At 45.6% G+C, this 20250-nt stretch overlaps 1 protein-coding gene across 1 annotated transcript in view; it reads right to left on the bottom strand.

Annotated features, from left to right (window-relative positions):
• Window positions 1-279: 279 nt before the first annotated feature.
• Window positions 280-20250, bottom strand: part of LPCAT1 (lysophosphatidylcholine acyltransferase 1) — a 189390-nt gene continuing 169419 nt past the window's right edge. The window contains exon 14 of the mRNA XM_039525204.1: window positions 280-997. Within this exon, the coding sequence (XP_039381138.1) occupies window positions 816-997 (182 nt within the window). The 3' untranslated portion in view covers window positions 280-815. The remainder of the gene's footprint in view (window positions 998-20250) is intronic.

The following is a 20250-nucleotide window of genomic DNA, read 5'->3' as shown; positions in this document are numbered from 1 at the left end:
CATATAGTTAATAAGTGGAAATATTTGAATAATTTTACAGAAAAACATGGAAAGCATAGTTTGCCACACATTTGTGCACATAGACATATCATGTCTGTTTTGAAAGCATTCCATATTTCACTGTGTTCTGCAGATAAGTATATGAGAATAAATGTATGAGAGCTAAAGCCCCTTTTCCCTTTTGATTCTACCATGGAATGGACTGAAAGACAAAGACAACTTTATCATTTAACAACAAAAATAAAAAGCAAGTAATCCTTGGTCAAAAAAAAATCATAATTGTTTCTTGCATTATTTACTGAAACCAACACAAGGGGCCCAAATGTGCTTGCTTTTCTCATGAGAATAATCCTACTGGAAATTGGTGAGACTGCTATGTGAATAAGGACAGCAGATCTGGCCCTAAATAAATATCTTCCTAAACAGGGAAAAAAACTAATCACCAAAGTGCACTCACCACCATATTAGCTACAATTCATTATACATGCACACTTTGTGCAACATTCTGTACATGAAACTAACCAATCAAATATAAATAAATATGTAGCTTCCCTTTAAGTATGCACATTAATAATGAAGCACATCACATTATTGGCTTTCAAAGACCTTTCTGAAAAAAATAAAATAAAACCCATCTCCTGACAATTAAACTTGAAGATATTGATAAATACAGCATGTGGGAATTAAAGAACAGTATTAAGGTAGTAAATCTTTCACACACAAAAGTTATAGTTGCTGTATAGTTGGAGTGACTATGAAGATTCCAGGAAAGGAAATATTCCTCTCACCAGGAGAGGAGTAGGATGGCTGCAGTATTAATTCAGTTTCTTCTGCAGGGGATTCTTTTTATCGTCAGCATTTTCTGGGCTGAAGTCAGTACAGAATCCATTAGGGGCTGGAAGAGAAGTCTTCAAACAATTCTCAACTTCCATCTGATCATGGTACAGATACTCTTCTGCAAAGTCTGGATACATTTCTGTATATCTGTAGAAGTCATCTAAAAAACAGACATTTTTGTTACATGGAAGCTACTACCACTAAAACAAAGACCATCTAACTTTTGGATACTTAGAGCCATTCACATTTCACTGATAATTTTCTTCTACGAGAGGAAAACTGTCACTATTGTCCTCCTCCCCTTCCAATATCCAGCCTTCCACAACTGCTCCTCTAGTAAGAAAGTATATTAACAGATAATATATTCATTTACTAATTCAACTAAAACATTTCACTTCGTAAGTACAGTTTTCCTCATTGTGAAATGCCTGATTTTTATTTTTTTCTATTGAAGTGATGATGGAAAGGAAACAAACAAAACCTCTTTGTCAAAAAGGGTTTCCTTTTCATGCCACAAAAGCTTCTGTTCTGTATTAATTAACTGGCACTGGCACCTTGCCACAAAGTGTTGTGCTCATATTTACTCAGACATGACTTGAACTGTAAAATACCTTGGAGAGCTCAAGTCACAAGAAGCAATTTTCAGATTATAAAGGACACTGACTTTGGAGGCAGCAAAGTGCAAATTCTAGCAATTGCTACATTCACACTATGCCTCGTAGTATTTTACATACAAATATGCTATATTAGGGATCCTTAACCTTTGGCACGCGGCCCATCAGAGAAATCCACTGGCGGGCTGGGATGGTTTGTTTACCCGCAGCATCTGCAGGTCGGCCGATTGCAGTTCCCACTGTTCATTATTCCAGGCCAATGGGGGCTGCGGGAAGTGGTGTGGGCCGAGGGATGTGCTGGCCACTGCTTCCTGCAGCCCCCATTAGCCTAGAACGGCGAACCACGGCCAGTGGGAGCTGCAATCAGCCGAACCTGCAGATGCTGCAAGTAAACAAACCATCCCAGTCCGCCAGTGGATTTCCCTGACGGGCCACGTGCCAAAGATTGCTGATCCCTGTGCTATATTAACAGTGCTTGAATATGTCAGATCACTGCACCATTCCAGAAAAGCTTGGGGAGGGATTGTGCTTCATTTCCCTGGAGTGCTAGGTGTGAGGGCTGCACTATTCTTTAGGGAAGGTCTATCCTACAGCCTAAGTTGATAGAACTTATGTCTCTCAGTGGTGTGAAAAAGCCTGTCCCCTGAGCAACGCAAGTTTTGTGCTGTCCACACCGGCGCTATGTTGGTGGGAAACACTCTCCTGATGACATAGCTTCCGCTTCTCGCTGAGGTGGAGTAATTATGCTGATGGAGAGCACTCTCCCATTGGCATAGCGTGTCTTCACTAGACATGCTACAGCTGCATTAGTACAGCTGCGCAGATGTAGCACTGTAGTGTAGATTTGTGTAGATTAGCGTACAGCAGTCTTTCATTGCACTGATATCTGAACACATCCTCACACCTTGCTAAATCAATTGAAAAACCTCATTCTGTCTAAAACATCTGTTTAAAACAGGGTTTAAAAAATTCGAATTAAATGCAATTAAATATTTAAAATGTATAATTTTAATATACATTAACTAATCTATCAGAACTGGTTTACTACACTCAACAAACATGATCGTTACAAGAATACTAGTAGCCGAAAGCTGTCACACAGGTACAATTCATACTCACGTGAGTAAAAAGGCTGAAAATGGCAGAGAACTTAAAAATTGGAGGTTAACAGATTATGAATCTCAGTGATAAATGAATTTGGTGATATTCTAAACACAAAGAGCACTCAACTATGCTTGTAACTGTTTCTATCACTTCACAGTGACTCAGACATTCTAGGCTTCAGAGAGATGTTTGGGGTTATTTTGTGTGCTGGCTGTGTTGCTGTGTGGGTTACTGTGTTGATTTGTGTCTTGGGGGGTTGTGCTGGAACAGTTGTGTGGATGGTAAATGAGGAGTGTCTGTTGTGGTGAGGGGCACGCATGTTTGTGGTTATTGTGTATGCTAGTTGTGTTGCTATGTGCGTGATTGTGTTGCTTTGTGCAGGTGGCAGCTGGACACATGGGTGTGGCAGCTGGGCCAAGTAATCTACCACCTCTGCAGTTTTCCTCACACAACCAATGAAACTGCGGCATGCAAATAAACTACAGAATAAGGGTGGTGACTGGCTGAGTTACCTCTGATATCATAATAGTCTAGCACTCTTGGCATGGCCTTACTGTAGCTGTACACTGCAAGGATGTAACGTCAAAATGTCTGAGAATGTAAAAATCAGACAGTAACAGACTATGAAACCCAGTGATGATTGAACCTGGTGATATTCTGAACAAAAAGAGCTCAGCCATCCCTGTAGCTATTTCCATTGCTTCACACTGACTGACAGATAACTGGCTTCAGAGACAGAGTGACAATCCTGAAATCTTATTATATAGGTATAATATGACACATGGAAGATAGGACTTATGTAATGCAAAAGAAGGCAAGAGAACACGAGAAGAACCTAAAAGAATAGCAGTCCCATTGTTGCAGTCAAAATTTGCAGGAGTCCCCATCTTCATTCTGCAGCATAGGAGGTCGTAACAAGCTATACGCCATTTTTTCTTGGGGTGGGGGGGGGGGAGAGGTTTAAAGTCATCTTCATCTTTATGTTGTCCATTCTGCTCTCCCTATGCTTAAAAGGGAATAAAATTGACCTATACGTCCATTTATGAATCACCTGCACAGAGCACTTCAGATATAGTTGCTTTAACTTTATTGCTAGCACTCATAGCAAAGTGTGGAAAGGCAAAAATAGAAAGAGAGGTTTTATGAGGCTGAATGATTACTTATCTTGCAAAAACTTGTTCTTAGAGATATTTTGTTTATGTCCCACTTATGGAGTGCATGTGCCTCACATGTATGACTGGAATTTTTTGACGAGCCTCCTGCGTGTCCACATGCCCTCTGATCCAAGGGCATACATGGTAGAGTGGCCCTGACCCTTGCTAAATCATAAACCCAGAAGAAATGGACTCTGATGGAGCAGGGATGAGGGCAGGTCATGGGACTCAGATGGAAATTTTTTTTTTCAAAGAACAAAAGTTACTGGTAAGGTAAATAACCATTCATCGTTCAAGGCTTTGTCTGTGTGAATCTCACTTATGGTAATGAGGTAGCAGTTGCCAGATTAATAAATGGTTCTGAGGAGTTGTACCTACAGTTATCTAAATAAGGACTGCAGAAATAAGGATTGATAGAAATAATGGGTAGGCCCGATAGCTTCAGTTGAAAGCTGCAGTTCAAAATCTTGGGAGTAAGGTCTTCTAATAGATTTGCAAAATGTAGTGAAGCCAAGATGGATTTTTTTTTCCCCACATGGAACTATACAATAATTTTGTAGGGGCTTCACAGACTCACAGAGTTTAAGGCCAGAAGGGACCCGTCAGATCATCACGTCTGACCTTCTGTGTACCACAAGCGCTTAAATTTCACACAGTTACCCCTATATTGATCCCAGTAACTTGTATTTAACTAAAAAATAAATTCCAGAAAGGCATCCAGTCATGGTCTGAAGACATGAAGAGCTGGAGAAAAGACAGTTACCTTTTCCGTAACTGGTGTTCTTCGAGATGTGTTGCTCATGTCTATTCCACAATAGGCATGCCTGCGTGCACTGGTGCTGGAAGTTTTTCCTTTAGCAGTACCCATAGGGGAGCGCCCCAGCGACCCCTGGAGTGGCACCTCCATGGCATGGTATAAGGGGTGCTGCGTTCTTCCCCCCACCCTCAGTTCCCCCTTGCCAGACAACTCCGAGAGAGGGGAAGGAGGGCGGGATGTGGAACAGACATGAGCAACACATCTTGAAGAACACCAGTTACGGAAAAGTAACTGTCTTTTCTTCTTTGAATGATTCCTCATGTGTATTCCACAATAGGTGATTCCAAGCTATATCTGTTGGAAGTGGGTAGGAGTCCACAAATTCTCAGGACAGAGCACAGCTCTGCTGAACCTGGCGTCATCCCTGGTCTGGGAGATGATCGCATAGTGCGAGGTGAACGTGTGAACTGAAGACCACGTGGCAGCCGTACAAATGTCCTGAAGGGGGACATGGGCCAAAAAAGGCAGCTGATGAGGCCTGCGCCTGAGTCGAGTGCACCTTTACAATTGGTGGAGGGATTCCCACCAGGTCATAACAGGTACGGATGCACGAGGTGGTCCAGTTGGAGAGCCGCTGGGTGGAGATCAGCTGACTTTTCATGTGCTCAGCCGAGGCAATGAACAGTTGCGAGGACTTTCTGAACGGCTTAGTCCGCTCCAGGTAGAAAGCCAGAGCCCGTCTCACATCCAGCGTGTGGAGGCAGCACTCCTCACTGGACGCATGAGGCTTGGGGCAGAGGACCGGCAGAAAAATGTCCTGACCCATGTGATAGGCAGAGACCACCTTCGGGAGGAACGAGGGGTGTGGGCAAAGCTGGACCTTATCTTTATGAAAGATCGTGTATGGGAGCTCGGAGGTCAGGGCACTGAGCTCCGAGACCCGCCTAGCCGACGTGATTGCAACCAGAAAGGCCACCTTCCATGAGAGGTGTGACCAGGAGCACATGGCTAGCAGCTCAAACGGGGGCCCCATGAGGACCCAAGTTTAGGACTTACTGCTGAACTGGGAGCCTAACATATGGGGAGAGATGATCCAAACCTTTAAGGAATCAGCCAGTCATAGCATGGGAGAATACTGCGTGGCCCTGCACCGGTGGATGGAAGGCCAATATGGCCACCAGGTGCACCTTAACTGATGAGGGCACCAGGCCCTGGGCTCTAAAGTGAAGGAGGTAGTCCAGGATAAGCTGGATTGGGGTGGCCACTGGGGAAACGCACCACTTGTCCACCCACCTGGAAAACCGAGACCACTTTGCCAAGTAGGCTTGGCGCATGGAGGGCCGCCTACTTTCTAGGAGGACGCGCTGAACCCCTTCCGAGCATGTCCTTTCCTACCTACCTAACCACTGAGCAGCCACTCCGTGAGGTGGAGTGCCACTAGGTTGGGGTGGAGGAAGCAGCCCTGATCCTGGTGGGACGGCAACGGCCATGGCTGTCTGGATCATGCCGGGGCAATCAGAAGGACCCGGGCCTTGTCCGTCTTTATTTTTTCCAAGACCTTGCCGATCAGCGGGAACAGGGGAAAGGCATAAAGAAACTGGCCTGACCAGGACAGGAGGAAGGCATCGGAGATAGCGCCTCATTCCAGCCCCACCCCTGGAGTAGAATCGGGGACAGAGACGGTTCTGACGAGTCGTGAACAGGTCCACCTGAGGAGTTCCCCACACTTGGAAAAGTCTGTGCACCACCTCTGGGCGGAGAGACCACTCGTGCTGAGAGGAGAAGTCCTTGCTCAAGTGATCCACCCTCTTGTTCCGGGCACCCGGCAGATGGAAGGCCTGCAGGCGGATGTCGTGGATTATACAAAAGTCCCACAGCCTGAGGGCTTCACAGCAGAGGGCAGAAGATTGGGCCTCGCCTTGCCTGTTGATGTAGAACATTGAGACTGTGTTGTTTGTGAGGACCCTGACCTCCTGGCCCTCCAGGTGTGAGCGGAAGGCCATGCACACCAGTTGTACCACGCTGGGCTCCATGACATTTATGTGGAGGGTCAGAGCCTGAGCTCATCACAGACCTTGATGAACATTCCCCACATGGGCCCCCTATCCCAGGTCTGACACGTCGGACACCAGCTCCAGGGCTCTACCCCCGAAGCATGTTTCTCGGGGAAGACCACCACCCTAGGGAGATGATCACTGGTTTGGGTACCGTGAGGACTTTGTCCATCCTGTCCCTGGCCTGGGAGAACTCCGAGTCCAACCAGAGCTGGAGGGGCAGAGTCTGGCATGACGGATCACATACATGCATGCCAACATATGACCCAAGAGCTGGAGGCACGCTTTGGCCGTTGTCACTGGAAACCTTGTGACGAGTTGATGAGCCCCTTCAAGGTCTTGAACCTGTCCGGTGAGAGGGAGGCTCTGGCCGATGAGGTGTCCAGGACCGCCCCAATGAACAATATGCATTGAACCGGGACTAATGTGGACTTGGTGTTGTTTACCAACAGGCCCAAAGTGGGGCACATGGACTGAAGGAGTGCCAGGTGATCCCATACCTTCGACCGGGAGCTGCCCTTGACCAACCAGTCGTCCAGATAGGGGAAGGTTTGGACCCTCGGCGCCTGAGGTGGGCCGCCACCACCAACATACATTTCATAAATACCCTGGGGGCAGTGGATAGGCCAAACGGGAGGACCATAAATTGGTAGTGTTCCTGCCCCACCGTGAAATGGAGGACGTGTCTATGCCCCTTGAACATATGAATGTGGAAGTACACGTCCTGCAGCTCGAGGGCGGCATACCAGTCCCCGGCATCCAGGGAGGGGATGATGGAGGCCAGGGAGACAATGCGGAACTTGAGCTTCACCATGTCTGGTTTAGGCCTTGCAGGTCCAAGAGGGGCCTGAGCCCCGCTTTGGCCTTCAGGATAAGGAAATAGCAGGAGTAGTACCCCTTGCCCTTGAACTTCCCGAGTACCGCTTCCACCGCTTCTAGGCCCAGGAGCCGTCCCACCTCCTGCTCGAGCAGGACCTTGTGCGAGGGGTCTCCCAGGAGGGCTGGGGGTGGAGGGTGGTTGGGCAGGGAGGAAGTAAACTAGAGGATGTAGCCCTGGGAGATGGTGTTGAGGACCCATCGGTCGGAGGTCAGCCACAACCACTCTGGGAGAAAAGTGCACAATCGATTGGAGAAGGGAAGCTTTATTGGGGGTGGACCCCTGATGAGAACTGGCAGGGCGCCCCCAGCTGTCCCGTCAAAACTGCCTTTTCCCCACCTGCTTGCCCTTGGAGGACTCAGGCTGTGGGGGCAGGGCGAGACTGCCTCTGTGGGTGCTTCTCATAGTCCTGCAACTTCTTATAAGCGGTCTCATATTTTGGGTGGGTGGCCTGAGTGAGAGTCTGCTGCAGCTTGAACTTAGGTTGAGCTGGAGCCGGAACATAGAGACCCAGAGTCTGGAGGGTCCTGTGGGAGTCTTTCAGGCCATGCAGCTTTGTATCCGTTTGTTCCACAAACAGAGCTTTGCCATCAAATGGGATAAATTAAACAATTGAGCTCTTTAAGTCTTGCGTCTTGCAATGCAAAGCATTTTCTCCAATGCTTGCATATTTTTTGTGGTTCTTTTCTGCACCCTCTCCAATTTTTCAACATACTTTTTGAAACATGGACACCAGAATTGGATGCAGTATTCCATTATCAGCCTCACCAGTGCCCTATATAGAGGTAAAATAACCTTCCTACTCAGCATTCCCCCGTTTATACTTATAAGTATCATATTAGCCTTTTCCCCCACAGCATTATATTGGTTGCTCATGTTCAGCTGCTTATCCACTATGTCCCATAGATACTTTTCAGTCACTGGTTTCCAGAATACAGTTCCCCATTCTGTAGGTATGGCCTAAATTCTTAATTCCTAGATGGATCCCTTTGCATTTGGCTGTTTTAAAATGCTTCTAGCTCCACAGTACCCGGTCAGCCAACTTCTGAGCTTACAACTCAGATGTAAAGACGTTGTGTTTGGATAGAGAATTTGTTCCTCTGGGCTCCTGGTTTAGAAGAGTGAGGACTCTTTCTGAATTTCTCTGATCTCTCCTGTTCCAAGGAAGAAGATCAGTGCCATGAGTTGCCACCAGAGTGAAGCTCAGATTTGCCCTGCCATGAGGTGGTGGAAGCATTAGTGGGCTTCAGTGCTGAACTCCTAACTAGTGCCAAACTTGATTTGGAGGACTGAGGATGACCCATTGTATGAGTTGAAGATCCTTTCTTGGCATCTGCAATGGGAGCTTTCAGGGTAGAGACTCTGCTTACACAGATGCTGAAGGAGTGGGTTCTTCGAGATGAGACTTCCTTTTTGGAGTTAAAAGAATGTCTTTCCAAATCCGACACTCCTCTCAAGGATTGCTCCTGTAAGCAGAGTTTTAGCCAGTTCTGGAATGGTGAGTTCTGATGAAGAAGGATCAGCGTATGGGGTAACAGTCCAGAACGTAGCTTTCATCCAAACAGAAAAGGGGTGGGGGCACGTGCCCTCCCCAGGTGACTCCTCCTTGCCCCCAGCCCCACGCTATCCCCGTCCCCTCCCCATGATCCATATCCATCCTCCTGCTGCGCTGGAGGCTTCTGCTGTACAGACCCTAGGCAGGAGGACTCAGGAGATGCAGCTGTGTGAAAGGGCTGGGGGCGGTACACCCATGCCGGAGATGCTGCCGGCATGGGGCTGCCCAGTGACCCCAGGTTCTGCTCCTTTTGCCACTGCAGTTCCTGGCAGAGCCTTGCCCTTCCATGGAGCTGTGTCTCCTCCATCTGTACAGCAGCCCTGCTGAAAGGCGGGGCTGGGGGCAGTACAGCTGTGGTTCCCAGCGGGGAAAGGTGCAGAATGCCAGCAGCTCCGTCTGCAGTTGTACCGCCCCCAGCTCCACCCCACCCCCCAGCCCTGTCCTCTGGTGGGGCTGCTGTACAGATGGAGGAGAAGCAGCTCCGTGGAATGGCTGGGTATGGGCTCCTCCCCGTCTTTCTGTTACACCATGCCAGCTATAAATATCTTACTGGTATGGCATACCGGACGTACCACCATACTTGCACCACTGGCACAGAGTAGTAGTCAGAAGAAAGACAACAATGTTGGGGGGGGTGTATGTTAACAGGGCACAAAAATATTTCTAAACTAAATGGATTATGTTAAATGCTAACATGTAAAAATATTTACAGAACGGATTGTGGGTATCAAGCACTACCTGAAATAAGATCACAATGCCCCCGAAGTCCAAGGAGCTAGGTCTACAGAGGGATTTAGGTGGTGCAATACTTCAGACACCTTTAGGCTTAGCTGGCAACTGAGCAAGGTTTTAAGGATCGCAGCGATGCCTAAATGTTAGACTTAGGTACCTAAAGTGGAATTTAGGTGCCAAGGTTCTTTTGTGGTTTAGTCCAGGCCGACTCTGCATCTCTGACACTGGCAATAGTAAGTACAATGCAGAAAAATACCTTTTTTGTCTTATTTATATCCTCACTTAAATGCAACTCCCTGCTTTCTCCTCCTGTATATTAATGCCCTTCCAACTGCTTTTCCATCTCATCTTACCACATCATGCACTTCACCCACAATCACTGTCTAATCTCATTCTCCATCCTTGTCAACTGTAGCTCCTAAAACTAAAGCTGGCACAGTGAGCAAAGCCCCATTCACTGCACTCTGCTTCTCACCCTAAAGACCCAACAGCTCAAAGACAGTATACCACTAATAAGAGGAATCAGGAGCTCTTTAGGAGACTCTTTTCTTTGGGGAATAGGGAGGATTAGTTCCCTGAACCTTCTGATGTGGAGAGAGAAAAATCCCTAGCCCCTAACAAATGGACAAGAAAAGAACGATGTAATCAAACTACTTAAAGAATGTCCTTCTGCAGTGGTTGGGTGAGGGGGGAAGAGGAGTGTGGAGTTCAAAGGACAGCTTAAACCAAGGGTCCTTGTAGCAATTCTTCGTTATCCTCTGTATTCTGTCCACTATTTTGGGAAACCTTAATGTGGAGTGGATCTTCTGTAGAATCCCAAAGCCAAAATACCTCACAAAAGGTTTTACTAACTTGAAAAGATATTGGGACAAACTATTACATTTTAACCCCAGATATTACTTGGACACAGCTCTGTCCAAGTGAATTCTGCAGAAGTTTATCCAAGAGATCTGGTCTAGTCCCAGCTTCTGAACTCTATACTTAAGGTGGCAGTAAGGAAGGCTAATCTATTGTGAGGGTAGTCAGGCATAAAGAGGAAGGCAAATAATGTTTCCAAACATGTCCCTGAGATTGCCAACATTTCTTTCCAAAAACTGAGCCATACTGCAAGCTGAGCCTAAATTCTGTCTTCTGATACAGACAAAAAAGCTGTAGCAATTTCATTTAAATTTTAAAATGTAGGTTTTTAATTATGTACAAAAATGAATAATACAGTCTCTACAGCAGCCCTTATGTTATTTATTTTTACATTAAATTGAATGTATTCTATGCGGTCCTATTTTCAATTTAACAGAGATGAATGGGACAGTTCATATTTCTCTGAGGTATGGTTACAGGCTTTTTGGAGATTCAGGAAGACAACATTGCATCACTTTATATTTCCTTTACAGTTTCAGTATTTTTTTTCACAACAATGAGATCTAAAACATTGAGAAAAGACATCTTGTATTTGGAGCCTAGTTGTGTGGCAATGGGGGTAGATTCTATGTAGTCCAAATTCCACACTTGAAGACTACCATTGGACCCTGTAAATGAGCTGCAATCGCAGTGTAAGGTTCACTTCTACAGAAACTGTTACCCCTCAAAAGAGGACACCCACTGATATCAAACAGGCTACGGGTGGCTTTTACAACTGGAAATACCCCCTATCAGAAGTCATTTTTCTGCATGGAACCAAAGAAATCTGTGAAGGACATGAATTCTGTGCATGCACAATGATGGAGAATTCCTCTAGGAATAAATAATCAACAAAAGGACTAAAGACTCTTATTGTTCTGCTCTCCTCCTGTGAAGATGAGTCATGCAAGTGGGCTCTTCCCATCACCTGAATTTGCAGCTCAGAGGACATGGCACGAGGAGGATAAAAATCAAAACCAAAAAAGAAACAAAGATCTCTATGCTGCGTGGACTTGGGGGTGGTGGTGGTGATTTGCAAGGTGTTTCTGGCCATAAGCAAGATATCCCCAGCTGCTTAGCCTAACGGACAAATGGAGCTTGTTGATTACAGAAGCCCATATTACCTTTTGAAATTTAAGGCTGGAACTCATTCGAGTATCTATGTTTGCTTGCTTTTGTAAATAACTCTAACTTCCTTTTCCTATTTAAAAACCCTCATACAGTTACTATAGGATTGGCTACATGCATTGTCTTTGGTGTGAGACCCAAAGCACATCTGACCTGGGGTAAATGACTGGCCCATTGGGATTAGGAGTAACCTGAATATTATTGTGATTCGTGGCATAAGAGGCCACCTATCACAGAGATACAGTCAAACAGGGGGTGGGGTGAGGGGGAAGGGAACAGACTGGAGTACCCAAGCATACTGTCTGTGCATCTGTGTTAAGGCTGTTCATGTGCCTGAGGAATTTGCACTTCGTGCAGCTGGTTGGTGAAATCTAAGCCTCAAACTCACAACCAATTTGAGGTTTGTGCCCTGGTTAACAGCCTGCCTTGAGGCTGGTACTCACGTGCTTGCGCCACTGTTGGGAGCATCATACTGGCATAGTTGTGGCAGGATTCGCATACCACAGGTCAATTAAGTTTAGAGACCATAACCCCGCGCTGTTAAAATTTAAACTTAATATTGAGAATTTTAAAAGGCAAAAGAATAGACATAAGAAGTGAACTGGAGTTCACGATAGGAAAGATCCTTTAAAAGGAAAACTCCAGATCAGGAGCTGAGAACTTTGCTCGTAAGTTTTGATCAGGTGCAAAGGGAAGAATATGAGATGGAGTGTGAGAACCATCCTATCTCAGAGCCCACAGAAGCAATTGGGCCAAGTGCAGAACCCGAGAGCCAAGGAAGAACATGAGCACCAGAGACTGATGGCAGAATTGCAGATCAGGGAGACTGACTGCATAGAAGAGTACCTGTCCTCCTTTGAAAGATTGTATGGGATGCACAATATCCCAGTGGATAAACAGATGCCTATCCTCTTAACCAGATTAACTGGGAAAGTGAGACAAATTTTTAATTATATGGAGAAGGGTGATGCTAAAGTTTACAAGAAATTTAAAGAAATTGTATTGAAAAGATTTAGGATTACCCCTGAAACCTATTGATTGATGTATAGAAACCTCAGCCTATTAGACAATATTGCTCATATTGAATATGTGCATAAAATGTGTAACTTTATAAGAAAACAGATAATGGGGGTAGGGGCTGAAGGTGATTATGGAAGAGCGTCTGATCTGATGGCCCAGGAGCAATTGTTATGGATAGTTACAGATGAGGTAAAAGTAGCCATCTGTGACTAAAAACCATTCACAGTTTTATAGACTGCAGAAATTGCAGATCAATATGTAGTATCAAGGGCCCATAGGGGTACAAATCCCAGAGGAAGGGAAATCCCCTTGTTACCCAGGTTAAGCAAGGAGAAAGGATTGAAAACAAACCTAAAGGTATTGGGGAAATTAGGTTTAGGTTTTATGATGACCCAACCATTCCCAGTCTTTATTCAGGACTAATCTGATGGTGTCCAGTTTGCAATTTAATTCCAGTTCTGCAGTTTCACGTTGGAGTCCGTTTTTGAAGTTTATTTTGTTGAAGAATTGCCACGTTTAGGTGACCAGGGAGACTGAAGTGTTCTCCTACTGGTTTTTGAATGTTTTGATTCCTGATGTCAGATTTGTGTCCATTTATTCTTTTGAGTAGAGACTGTCTGGTTTGACCAATGTACATGGCAGAGGGGCATTGCTGGCACATATCACATTGGTAGATGTGCAGGTGAATGAGCCCCTGATGATATGGCTGATGTGGTTAGGTCTTATGAAGGTGTCCCTTGAATAGATATGTGGACAGAGTTGGCAACGGGGTTTGTTGGCAGGGGTTGGTTCCTGGGTTGGTGTTTTTGTTGTGTGGTGTGTAGTTGCTGGTGAGTATTTGCTTTAGGTTGGGGGGCTGTCTGTAAGTGAGGACTAGCCTGTCCCCCAAGGTCTGAGAGAGTGAGGGATCATTCTTCAGGATAGGTTGTAGATCCTTGATGATGTGCTGGGGAGGTTTTGGTTGGGGGCTGTAGGTGATGGCTAGTGGTGTTCTGTTACTTTCTTTGTTGGGCCTGTTTTGTTGTAGGTGACTTCTGGGTACCCTTCTGGCCCTGGGAGTGGCTGGGTCATTACAAAACCTAAACCTAATTTCCTCAATATGAATTTCCCCCTACTGTTACTCACACCTTCTTGTGAGCTGTCTGAAATGGGCCACTCATTACCACTTCAAAAGTTATTTTTTCCTCCCTTGGTATCCTGCTGTTAATTGAATTGGCTTGTTAGACTGACCTCACACTTGGTAAGGCAACTCACATCTGTTCATGAATTTATACCTGCTCCTGTATTTTCCACTCCGTGCATCTGATGAAGTGGGTTCTAGCCCACGAAAACTTATGCCCAAATAAATTTGTTAGCCTCTAAGGTGCCACAAGGACTCCTTGTTGTTTTTGCTGATAGAGACTAACATGGCTACCACTCTGAAATCAGTCAAAAAGTGTGTGGCTTTGTCTTGCTTGGCTTGGACTGCAGGGAGGATGGTGAGGGGATGCAGCTCAGAATAATACCCTGGCTGGTGTAGATTTTTTTCTAGAAGGAGGTTTGTTGCACAGGGAGGCTCCGGTAGGGACAAAGACACACCTGGTGAGGTTTTCAAGCAGCTGCTTTGTGCCTGTTAAGTACAGGACAGAGTTGCTGCAGGTAGCTCATGACTGTCCCTTTGCTGGGCATTTAGAAGTGGAGAGAACTTGTGATAGGCTTAAACAGAATTTCTACTGACCTCACATGTTTGAGACAGTAAAAGATTAGTAAAAACAATGAGGAGTACTTGTGGCACCTTAGAGACTAACAAATGTATTTGGGCATAAGCTTTCATGGGCTAAAACCCACTTCATCAGATGCATGGAGTGGAAAATACAGTAGGAAGATGTATACATGGTACATGAAAAGATGGGAGTTGCATTACAAGCAGGGGGTCAGTTCTAATGAGACAATTCAATTAAAGTGGGCTATTATCAACAGGAGGAAGAATCACTTTTGTAGTGGTAATCAGGGTGGCCCATTTCAAACAGTTGACAAGAAGGTGTGAGTAACAGTAGGGGGAAATTAGCATGGGGAAATTAGTTTTTAGTTTTTGTAATGACCCGTCCACTCCCAGTTTTTATTCAGGCCTAATTTGATGGTGTCCAGTTTGCAAATTAATTCTAGTTCTGCAGTTTCTCGTTGGAGTCTGTTTTTGAAGCTTTTTGTTGAAGAATTGCCACTTTTAAGTCTGTTATTGAGTGTCCAAGGAGGTTGAAGTGTTCTCCGACTGGTTTTTGAATGTTATAATTCTTGACGTCTGATTTGTGTCTATTTATTCTTTCGCGTAGAGACTGTCCGGTGTGGCCAAGGTACACGGCAGAGGGGCATTGCTGGCACATGATGGCATATCACACTGGTAGATGTGCAGGTGAAAGAGCAACTCCCATCTTTTCATGTAATATGTATATACAATCTTCCTACTGTATTTTCCACTCCATGCATCTGATGAAATGGGTTTTAGTGCACGAAAGTTTATGCCCAAATAAATTTGTTAGTCTCTAAGGTGCCACAAGTACTCCTCATTGATTTTGCTGATTGAGGGTACGTCTACACTACGGGATTATTCCGAATTTACATAAACCGGTTTAGCAAAACAGATTGTATAAAATCGAGTGCGCGCGACCACACTAAACACATTAAATCGGTGGTGTGGGTCCACGGTCCGAGGCTAGCGTTGATTTCTGGAGTGTTGCACTGTGGGTAGCTATTCCGTAGCTATCCCATAGTTCCCGCAGCCTCCCCCGCCCCTTGGAATTTCTGGGTTGAGATCCCAGTGCCTGATGGGGCAAAAATCATTGTCGCGGGTGGTTCTGGGTAAATGTCGTCAGTCACTCCTTCCTCTGGGAAAGCAACGGCAGACAAGCATTTCGCGCCTTTTTTCCCTGGATTGCCCTGGCAGATGCCATAGCATGGCAATCATGGAGCCTGTTTTGCCTTTTGTGACTGTCACCATATGTGTACTAGATGCCGCTCACAGAGGCGATTCAACAGCGCTACACAGCAGCATGCTTTTGCTTTTGCATGACAGCAGAGATGGTTACCAGCCATACTGTACCATCTACCATACCATAAATTGGTAATAAGATGATCATGGTTACCAGTCCTTTTGCACTGCACCATTTGCTGCTGTCATAAGTGCCCCTGGCTGAGATCAGCCAGGGGCGCAAAAGCCAAAATTGGGAGTGACTCCCTGAGTCAATTCCTCCTTTTTGGTATCTAAAAATAGAATCAGTCCTGCCTAGAATATGGGCAAGTGTACTAGAGAACCACTGTATCATAGAACCAGAGAGCACAGCTGCTCTGTGTCAGATCCCGCAGAAATTATGAGCTGTATGCTATTCACAGAGGGTGCTCCTGCAACAACCCCACCTGTTGATTCCGTTCTTCCCCCAGCCTTCCTGGGCTACCGTAGCATTGTCCCCCCACTTGTGTGATGAAGTAATAAAGAATGCAGGAATAAGACACAGTGAATTGTTAGTGAGAAATGAGTGGAAGGCAGCCTCCAGCTGCTATGATAGTCCAGACAGGACATTAAGCAGTGTGGAGGAGAGGAGCCCAGCATCCCGCTGCTAGTCCAGGGGCAATTGAATCTTTTCTTTACACATGAAGGGTGGGGTCTGATGGAGCTCAGCCCCCTGTTGCTATGATGAGGACGGTTACCAGCCATACTGCACCATCTACCAGGAAAAATTAGGGCCAGGCGCCCTTGATCGACCTCACGGATGCTAGTCGGCATGGTTACCAATCCTTTTGCACTGCCCCATGTGCCAATAGGCTGATGATGACGATGGATATCAGCCATATTGTACCATCAGCCACCCATGGCGGGGGGGGAGCAAGGATGTTGGTGTTGAGTGCTGCAGCATCGCGTCTATCTGCAGCATTCAGTAAAGATAGGGTGACATGTAAAAGAGTCAAGAGAGGATTGTTTTCCCTTTCACTTCTGGGGGTGGGTGGGTGTGTGGGGGGTGCGTAAATTGCCGAGCTATGCCCTGACCCACCGTGGATACTGTGTTTGACCCTAGAAGCATTTGGAGCTCAGCCAAGAATGCAAATGCTTTTCGGAGACTGCAGGAACTGCGGGATAGCTTGAGTCCTCCAGTCCATGAGCGTCCATTTGATTCTTTGGCTTTCCGTTACGCTTGTCACGCAGCAGTGCGCTGAGTCCCTGCTATGGCGTCTGTCTGGAGATTTTTTAAAAATGATTTTGAATTTCGTCTTCTGTAATGGAGCGCTGATAGAACAGATTTGCCTGCCCTTACAGCAATCACATCCGCATGGTCCATGCTGGAGCTCTTTCTTTATTTTGATTTTTAACTGCATTGCCACACGTGCTGATCGGAGCTCCACGCTGGGCAAACAGGAAATATTCAAAAGTTCGCGGGGCTTTTCCTGTCTACCTGGCCACTGCATCCGAGTTCAGATTGCTGTCCAGAGCGGTCAGTGGTGCACTGTGGGATACCACCCGGAGGCCAATACCGTCGATCTGCGGCCACACTAACCCTAATCCGATATGGTAATTCCGATACTAGCGCTACTCCTCTCGTTAGGGAGGAGTACAGAAACCGGTTTAAAGAGCCCTTTATATCGATATAAAGGGCCTCTCAGTGTGGACAGGTGTGGCGTTAAATCGGTTTTACGCTCCTAAAACCGGTTTAAACGCCTAGTGTAGACCAGGCCACAGACTAACACGGCTACCACTCTAAAAGATTAGTGTAAAAGTTGTTTTATGTCAAAAGCATAAGAGGTTACGGGGACCCTGCTAGGCACCTTTGCCCATCATTAAGGAGGTGTTTTCCAGAGTGTACATAGATATTGTGGTACCCCTACCCAGACCTTCCAGAAATGAAAAGAAATATATATTGGCTGTGGTGGATTCTACCACCAGGTACCCTGAAGCCACAACTCTAACATAGAAGCTGAAACCTTGGCTACTCCCTAATTACCATTTTAGCAGGGTATGTTTTCCTATGGAAAACTTGTCCGACAGTGGTGCAAATTTCATGTCTATGGTTTTCAAGAAGTTATGGGAGTTGTGTGGAGTACGGCATATAAAAGCCACCCCTGATCATCCAGAAACCAGTGACTTGGTAGAAAGATTCAATGGAACATTGAAGTCTATGCTGGGAATGTACATCATTTGGTAAGAAAATGACTGGGATGTGTTAGGGTAGGTCTATACTTACAGATCTTTTGCTCTGTAAGTTTCACCAGTGATAGGGAACTGGTGAAAGTAAAGCGCTGGTTTGTGTACTCACTCAATTCCTCAGGCGTCAGAGTGTTTACACTGCCAGCACTTTCATCACCGATGAGAGCAGTGCTATAGGGCAGCTATCCCACAATGTAGCTCTCTTGATAGGTCTTGTGGAAAGCGGGGTTGAGTGGAAGGCATTCTGGGTCCCTGCTCAGTGCCCCGTGCTGCCCAGCTTCATGTCCCAGCAACCCCATTACTTCCTTGTTCCTTTCGTGGCATTTTTTTTTAAAAAACCCTGCTGTCTGGCTGCTTTCCCTGCCATATCTACAAACAAAGGGAAAGGGAGTTTTAAACTTCCCAGGGCTTACAGGGGGAGGGGCCGACATCTGTTTACTTGGCGTCAGAACAGTGGAGATGCTAGCCAGTGCTCACTTTTGGAACTGTGGAATATCCTTTGGAGGCCAAAAGGTGTTTACACTGGTAAACTGTGTATTCGCTTTCACAACAGTGCAAAAAGAACAGCGATAAGAGCTATATGCCTCTTGTGAAGGTGGTTTTCTTTTTGCAGTGAAACTTCTGAGTTTTACTGCAAAAAGTCATTAACAAGTATAGACGTTCCTGCGGTTTTAGCACAAAAAAGGGACTTTTTGCGCTTTAAATGGTAGGAGTAGACATAGCCTTACTGTTATTCACATACAGCATTGTCCACACAGTTTGCTCCCTTTGATCTCTTTTACAGGAGACAGAAAAGGGGACCCTTAGATTTAATTCAAGGATTATGTGAAGGTAGTACAGAAGATCCAGGTAAGCCTGTAGGAAAGTATGTGACTTGTTTTAAAGAAGATTTAAAGGCTATGTTAGACTTAGGTGCACCAGAACCTTCAAAAGAATCAGAACCCTCAGAAAACATGGTACGACAGACAAGCTGGAGAAACATCTTTTGATATTGGTGACCTGGTGCTATTGTTGACCCCAGTGAGGAAAAACCAATATGTAAGACTATTGGGAGGGATCTTTTGAGGTGATAGAGTGAATGAGATCACTTACGATGTAGAAAAGCTCTATGGCAGGGGAGCCTTGCACATGGTACATGTCAATAGGTTAAAAACTTATCATGAAAGAGAGAGATGGTGGTAATTATGATTTGTTGTGCTGATGAGGGAACATTTACTAGCCTTTAATTAATTTAGTCAGAAAGAGTAAGGAACAGAATCCCCTAGACAGCATTGAGGTTTGGGAGTGGTTGGACCCCACCCAAAAGCAGGAGATGTCAGCCCCCCTTGAAATGCCACAGACAAGCATTTTCCAACCTGCCAGGTTTAACTAATAAAATGGTGCATTCCATATGTCCTCTGTCCCTAGCAGAGTATACTGGAGAAATGGGAAGACAATTTCAAGATGAGGTGGACAGCATGCAAGTTATGGGGATGATTACTAAATCTAATAGTCCCTGGACATCTCCCATTGTAATGGTACCCAAAAGAATGAAAACCAAGAGGTTTTATGTAGATTTGAGAAGGGTAAATGCCATCCTTACCTCAAACTTCAGATAGAGGACCCACTGAGTGGGGTGTGTGAACAAAATTCATAAGTACTCTAGATTTAACTTGCAGCTATTGGCAAATTCCCTCAGATGCTGATGCCAAGGAAAAGTCAAGTTTCATGTGGAATCTGACCTGAGTTTAAAGCAATGCCATTTGGACTGACTGATGTGGCGGCTACCTTTCAGAGGCTTATCAATGAAGTGCTACAGGGTTTGCAAGCGTTTGACTGGGCCTACACAAATGACTTAGCTATTTTTTGCAACTCCTGGTAAGACCATCTGAACCATGTTGGAATTGTGTTGCAGAGACTTAGCGAAGCCAACCTCACTGTCAAAGAATCCAAATGTAAGACAGGGTCCAGAGAGGTACCTTATTTAGGAAGGAGGGGGAGGGAGGAAGTGGGTTTGTTTGCCCTAATCCTTTAAAAGTAGAAGTTATTTGGAACTGTCAAGCAAACCAGGAAGTGGGTCCAATACTTTATAAGCCTGGCCAGCTACTACCTAAGGTTTGTAAAGGGATTTAGTGACATTGTGGTTCCTGACCTTACAAAAAAAAGGGAACCAGACAGTGTGAGCTGGACTGAAGCCTGTAAAAGAAAGACTTCAAGGACATAAATGGCTTTGTCTAAATAGCCAGTTTTAGTCAGCCCTGATTTCAGCAAACCTTATGTGCTGTATACTGATGCTTCTAACAGTACTTATGCAGGCTGGGGAAAGGCACAAGAGGCACCTCATTGCCTTCTTAAGTAAAAAGCTGACTTCC

The sequence above is a fragment of the Mauremys reevesii genome, linkage group 2 (genome assembly GCF_016161935.1).
Source record: "Mauremys reevesii isolate NIE-2019 linkage group 2, ASM1616193v1, whole genome shotgun sequence".
Lineage (NCBI taxonomy): Eukaryota > Metazoa > Chordata > Testudines > Geoemydidae > Mauremys > Mauremys reevesii.
This window is presented reverse-complemented; position numbering and strand designations above follow the sequence as displayed.